The sequence below is a fragment of the Chrysochloris asiatica genome, unplaced genomic scaffold (assembly GCF_000296735.1).
Source record: "Chrysochloris asiatica unplaced genomic scaffold, ChrAsi1.0 scaffold00111, whole genome shotgun sequence".
Lineage (NCBI taxonomy): Eukaryota > Metazoa > Chordata > Mammalia > Afrosoricida > Chrysochloridae > Chrysochloris > Chrysochloris asiatica.
Window position 1 is genome coordinate 7,657,553 of NW_006408629.1, and position 6,666 is coordinate 7,664,218.

At 42.5% G+C, this 6,666-nt stretch overlaps 1 protein-coding gene across 1 annotated transcript; it reads left to right on the top strand.

The window, feature by feature from the left end:
• The first annotated feature begins 5,763 nt into the window (after positions 1–5,763).
• Positions 5,764–6,300, top strand: LOC102814080 (CKLF-like MARVEL transmembrane domain-containing protein 3-like). The gene has a single exon (XM_006867895.1). It carries the CDS (start codon positions 5,764–5,766, stop codon positions 6,298–6,300), a length of 537 nt encoding a protein of 178 aa, XP_006867957.1.
• The last annotated feature ends 366 nt before the right edge of the window (positions 6,301–6,666 follow it).

Consider the following 6,666-nt stretch of genomic DNA (forward strand, 5'->3'; position numbering starts at 1 on the left):
GCAACTGGTGAGTTTGAACTTCTGACCTTATAGTTCAAACTGACCTTGTGGTCCAGTGCTTTATCCCACAGAGCCACACCAGGACTCCGTATGAATAATAGTATGTGGTCTGAAATCTCAATCATTTTCAACCTATCCTAACTAAAAGCCTCCCAGCCAAGTCCAGAACAAAGCCTCTCTCCCAAAGCACAGGGTGAATGGACCCCTAAAGAAGCCAGGACATGCAAAATAAGTTTCATATTCCACCTCTACCCAAATATGTTCTTGCTGATACTGTCTCCTATTAGATGACAAATCCGGATGTTTCTATTGCATGGTTGCTATTTGCTGCATGCTGCCTGGACAGGTTTCCAGGTAACCTTAATGGCTGGACTTCTGGGGAAGGAGGAGTAGAAAATAACTCACCTCTTCAGTAAGTGGTTTTAAAAACATAACAGCATTTAAAAGCTTTTAAAGAGCAGCTCTCCTTCCGGCTGCTCAGGCCCTGTTTGCTTTGTGATAGGAGCCCAACAATGCTTTGTGCTACGCAACATCTAACTAGAACAGAAGGCAGATTTAAAGGCCAGAAGACTGATTTTTCTTGTGCAGCTACCAAGAGGGCTGTGGGAGAGGAATCAACTTTGGGAAGCAGTGCTTAGGGGGTCTAACTTCTCCACATGCTCTTCATTCATGTAAGGCTAAACAAACTCTTTGTCTAAACAACTGAGTCCCAAATCATAGAGTACAGCAGTTTACCCTGGAGATCCAAAAGGGACAGGAGACTTGAGGACTAAGAGGATGGGGCTACCATAGCCTTTCCTCCCACTAATTCCCATCTAAAGTTTGCAGGACAAATGGACTCAAATTGCTCGCATGTTTTGTTTTGACATGATCACGGTGTGGCCACCCAGGTTTCTTCTGGTGCAGTTGAATCCCATGGTTCAAACCAGGGCTGACTGTTCAATTTTGGAAACGGAGGAGTTTTCGCCTCTGCCTTCCCCAGAGCATTGAGCAAGAACCTCATGTTTACAAAATTCCCAAGCCCATGATTTCATTCTCTCAGGGCAGGAAGAGAAGGCCCATAATGCCCAGCGGATCTTGCAACTTCTGTCCCTTTGTTCTTACTCAGCACAAAGTTACCAAGGGAAGACTAGGCAGTGTGACAGGGTAGGGATATGTATGGATTGTTTAAGCACTGATGATAACCTTTTGAAAATCCTCCCTATAAATCAGATCATTTGTTTTATTTTCCCCCAAAATTATTCATAAAAGCTGTATATAAGCTACATTTAAAAACCGATATATTTATAAGAACCCCTGGCTAAGCTGTAGGATAAGCACCAGACTGCTAACTGCAAGCTTGGAAGTTCAAACCCACCAGCAGCATCCTGGAAGAAAGATGAGGCTATCTGCTCCTGTAAAGATTTATAGCCTCAGAAACCCTTTACAGGGTTTGCTATGAGTCAGAATCAACTCAATGGGTTTGTTTGTTTGTTTCTACTTTTTAAGGTTCTATTTATCTATTTTATACTTTATATTTTTTAAGGCTTTGGGGAATGTAGTATATTCTTTAAAGCTGGTGTGATTTTGTTAAAAGATGTAAACTCTCCACTTAATTTACTCTTGGTGCAAATTCGTATTTTTTCATGTAGCAATATTTTTTTAAATCAAGTGCACAAATCGTATTTGGCGATATCTCACAGTTGCTCAATCAACCCCGAATCTTCTCTAAGTATTTGTCACACATCTGGTATTGCTTAAGCAGAAAAGGTCCAAACATTTACCCACAATAACTATGTGCCAATCTGAGTTCATCCTCATGGATGTATCGTCAGCAGGCTCTTCCATCTTGGTAAGCTAAAAGCTTCTCATTGTTTACGGGAAAAGTTGCTTACACAGAATCTCCTAAAGAGGTACTTTTTTGTACCTCTTTATAGCTTTTATAGCCTAGGTTTTAAAAATGCAAATGCTCATTTTAGATAGTGGGTCTTGTAGAACCTTATTTAAAAATACATTTATGTCTTCTACAGGACCTGAGAGGTTGGGGGCATACAATTTTTCACATGTGTAATCCATATATACTTTGATATTGATCACACCGTGAAAATGAGGAGTCCAAGCTACTATGGAAGTAAGGAACAAACTGTTGTCATTTATCTTTGAGGACTCAGAAAGTACCATTTAGTACAATTTCCCTGGGTAACTGGAGCTGTGTAAGAGTAAAACAATAGAGGCTAAATCTTGCATGTTAAGACAGATGGAGATTCACCAGTCCCAGATTTTGAACAGGCTTAACTTCTCTGAGTCACATACTTTCAATGGAAGGCTTCCTGGGTGGGGAACACCAAACTGTAAGACTAGAAAGCAGATCTGACGAAGACCTTTGAAGTCCCCATGAATAAAAAATATTAGGTGTATTTTCCCTCACTCTTCTAGGTAGCATTTTAAAATCTTATTTTGTTGTTAAGAATATACACAGCGAAACATTCACCAATTCCATAATTTTCACACGTAAACTTCAGTGACATTGATTACATTCTTCCAGTAGTACAATCATTCTGGCTTTCCTTTTCTGAGTCATTAATCCTCATTGACAGAAATTCACTATCCCCTAAAGTTCCTAACTAATCTGTTGAGTTGCTATTGTCAATTTGACCCCACATGGTTAGTCCTTAAAACAGCATAACACTCAAAGCAGATAATTTTTTTTCGCTAGTTAAGCTAAACTATTGTTTGGTTTTAAAAAGACTTCCGGGAATATTTTTGCTGTAAGGTTTAAAGATTTTTATCAGAGCAGTAGTTTCAAGGTTTCCCCACCCAGCCTCCATGGCTTCCGAAAGCCTAGAGTTCATGAGAATTTGAAATTTTGTTCTACATTGCCCCCGCTTTGATCAGGATTCTTCTCATATATCGTGTTTTTAAAATTATTGTTGTTGTTGTTAGGAGTTGTTGAGCCAGTATCAACTCACAGTGACCTGATGTACTATAGAATGAAACACTGCTCGGTTCTGCACCAACCTCACAATCATTGCTAAGCTTGAGCCCATTGCTGTAGCCACTGTGCCAATCCATCTCATTGGAGGTCTTTCTCTTTTTCGATGATCCTCCACTTTATCAAGCAGGATGTCCTTCTCCAGGGACTGGTCCCTCCTGATTGTATGCCCAAAGTATGAGATGAACTCTGGCCATTCTGGCTTCTAAGGAGCATTCTAGCTCTACTCCTAATACAGATTTGTTTGTTCTTCTGGGAATCCATGGTACCTTTGACATTCTCTTCCAACACCATAACTCAAATGTATCAAATCTTCTATGGTCTTCCTTATTCATTGTCTACCTTTCACATGCATATGAGGTTACTAAAAATACCATGGCTTGGGTCAGGTGCACCTTAGCCCTCAGAGTGACAGCTTTGCTTTTGAACAAAGATTTTTTTACATGTCTAGGAGCTCTGGTAGCATAGTGGTTACGAATCGGGCTGCGAACCGCAAGGTCAGCAGTTCGAAACTACCAGCTGTTCCGTGGGAGAAAGATGAGGCGTTCTGCTTCGGTAAATATTTACAGCCTCGGAAACCCTGTACAGGGTCGCTATGAGTCAGAACCGACTCCACGGCACACAGCCACGACCACCACCATAGTTTTATCTATATTGTTATTGTTGAGAATATACACAGCAAAACATACACTGATTCAGCAGTTTCTATACGTGCCATTTAGTAACAGTAGTTACATTCTTTGAACTGTGGGAACATGCTTACACTCCTTTTCTGAATTATTCCTCTGTCGTTAGCATAAATGCACTGTCCCCTAAAGTTTCTATCTAATCTTTTGAGTTGTTGCTGTCAATTTGATCTCATATAGATAATTTTTTTTAAAGAGCATAATGCTCAAGGCAGACTTTTTTTTTTTTTTTACTAGTTTTGGTTTTAAGAATACTTCAGGGGATATGTTCAGTCTAAGATTAAAGATTATCTCAAGGCGTAGTTGCAAGGCTTTATCCAGTTCCTCTACCATCAGAAAGTCAGGAGTCAATGAGAATTTGAAACTCTCTACATTTTTCCCCTTTGAATCTGGATTCTTCTGATACTATCTTGTTTTTTGAAAAGGCTATAAAATAGCCAAAAGCAACAAATAGTTCATTGAAAGGCTAGCGGTTCAAACCTACTCAGTAGCTCAGAGAGATAAAAGACCTGGTGATCTATTATCATATAAAGATTGTTGTTGCTAAGTAAGTGACATTGAATCCATTCCGACTCATAATACCCTTGGGTAGGTTTTCCAAGGGCCCTGTCGTGTTGGCTTTCCAAAGAGGGGCTGGTGGAAAACAGCCTAGGAAACTCTATAAGATAGTTATTTACATGGCGTCTCTAGGAGTCAGAATCACACAGTAACATATAGAACCACAATATAAATACTAAAAACTTCTTCCTGTTTGATAAAAATTTTCATTTTACTTTGTGAATTGCTTCATCTAAGCATGTGCTAAGGAGCCCAATGAACTGATTAAAGCTCTGCCTCTCAAACCCACCAGTGGTTCTGCAGGTGAAAGATGTGCCGGTCTACAAGCCTAGAAACCCTACAGGGTAGTTCTGTCCTGTCCTGTAGTGTCACTATGAGTTTAAATCAACTCAATTAATCAATTAATGGCAATTGATTAAGAATGTGCTTAGTCTTTATGTTAGCTACTTTAGCCCATCCAGCAGAGTAGAATGAAGAGGGGAAGGCATCGAAAGAAGTGGCCATTTGGGGGAATGTAGGCATAAGGCTGGTGACAACTTTAGTTAGAGAATAGCATCACTGCCCAGCCAAGAGCCAAACAGAATAAACACACAGCAGGAGCAAGAGCTCTAGAGTGGTTAGATTTCAAAACATATAGAACAACTCCTTGTAAGCCTTGAGAGCTGGGTACTTTAGTCTATGATTTAACACATTCATCTTCTAGCTGGAAGGCTGGAGGCAAACAAACAGCTCATTAGGAAAATAACCAAAGAGCTAAATATAATGGAGAAAGCCGGCAGCAGAGCCCAGACAGACGAGCATGGCTCACAGCCTTCATGGGAAATCAGAAGCCAAACCACACCATTGCGGCTGTCCCTCAAAGGTCAGTCAGCTCCAGCTTCCTCAGACAAGGAAGGGAAAGGGATTTCAAAGGGCCTTTTGTGGAACACACGCAGTTCTGGCCCCTGAGATTCAAATCCAGATCGGGAAACTTGTGTAGCAACAACTTGCATGCCCAATGTTTAGAGTCCAGCCAGTGCTCACCATCCTCCTTTTTGTTTTTTCTATTTATGAGCACTAAGGTTTCCCTGTAGTTGGGAAAGAGGTCATTAAAAAACAAGGCAAAACAAAAATCTGTGCCAATTGCAATATAAAACAACCAAAAGCTGAAGTTATTTACTTATTTTTGAATAGAACAAAACAACGTTAGATAATAATTCTTGTTAGAATATTATTTAGCAAACTACCTGGGAAACATTAAAAACACCACTCAAGATATTAATGTTTGCATCGTATATGACGGGTCTTCAAAATGTTTATGGAACATGCATATTATGAGAAAACTACGCATAAATTTCAAAATCTCTGCCCACCAAAATAAACTCATACTAGCTTGCTATAACATGTCTGAACAGGATCTGTTTGAGGCACTAAGAAGGATATGACACATGTTTGAGAAGAGCTTCTATCAGAGCAACATGAATTCTGTTAAAATTGAAGCAATAGGCTTCCCTCCCGCCACGGGGTGAGAACGAGGGTGGCCGAGCCCTGGCCCCTGCCGCCGCCGCCATGTGGCCCCCGGGCCCCGCTGCCGGACTCCGAGCCCTGCTGCCTTCGCGCGCCTTCCTCCGCTCGCGCAAAGCCTGCCTCCTACTGGCCGAGTCAGGTCTCTCCTTCATCACCTTTGTCTGCTATGTAGCATCTTCAGCTCCCGCCTTCCTCATGGCGCCCCTGCTGGAGTTCCTGCTGGCCATATTCTTCCTCTTCGCTGATGCCAAGCAGCTGAATGACAAGTGGCAAGGCTTGTGTTGGCCCATGATGGACTTCCTGCGCTGTGTTACAGCGGCCCTCATCTACTTCATCATCTCCATCACTGCTGTCACCAAGTACTCTGACGGGGCCTCCAAGGCAGCCGGGGTGTTTGGCTTCTTTGCCACTATCGTGTTTGCAATTGGCTTCTACTTGATCTTTAATGAGGTCGCCACATTCCTCAAACAAGGAGACTCCATGGATGAGACCCAGACAGGGACCAGATGCTCCCACCCAACGTGGCCGGAAGATAGTGACAAAGGAGGAGAAGAGAATTCGGGTTCTGACTCCGACTGAAGGCCTGCCTGTGCCTGGCAAGCTGAGCCACCTGGGGCCCTCACTCCCAAACCTTCCAGCCCAAGCTGCCTGGCAGCGTGACCAGGGGACCATGTTGGGAGGAAACTGTGACTTCTTGTGAAGCAGTGGGAATGACCGAATGGGCCTCCCCACAGGCGCGAGGTGTACATTCCGGAGTCCAGGATACAAGATACCTGTGACTTACTACGTCCCCTGGCTTAGCACTATTTAACCCCTCTGCACATGGGGGTACCTTGGCTATCCTAGCCCTCACTCATCCCTGTCCCATGGACCTTATGCTATTTAACCTCTCTGCGAAAGCACAAGGGAGCAAAGCCTTGAGTTTTCACTCATGCTCTGATCTTA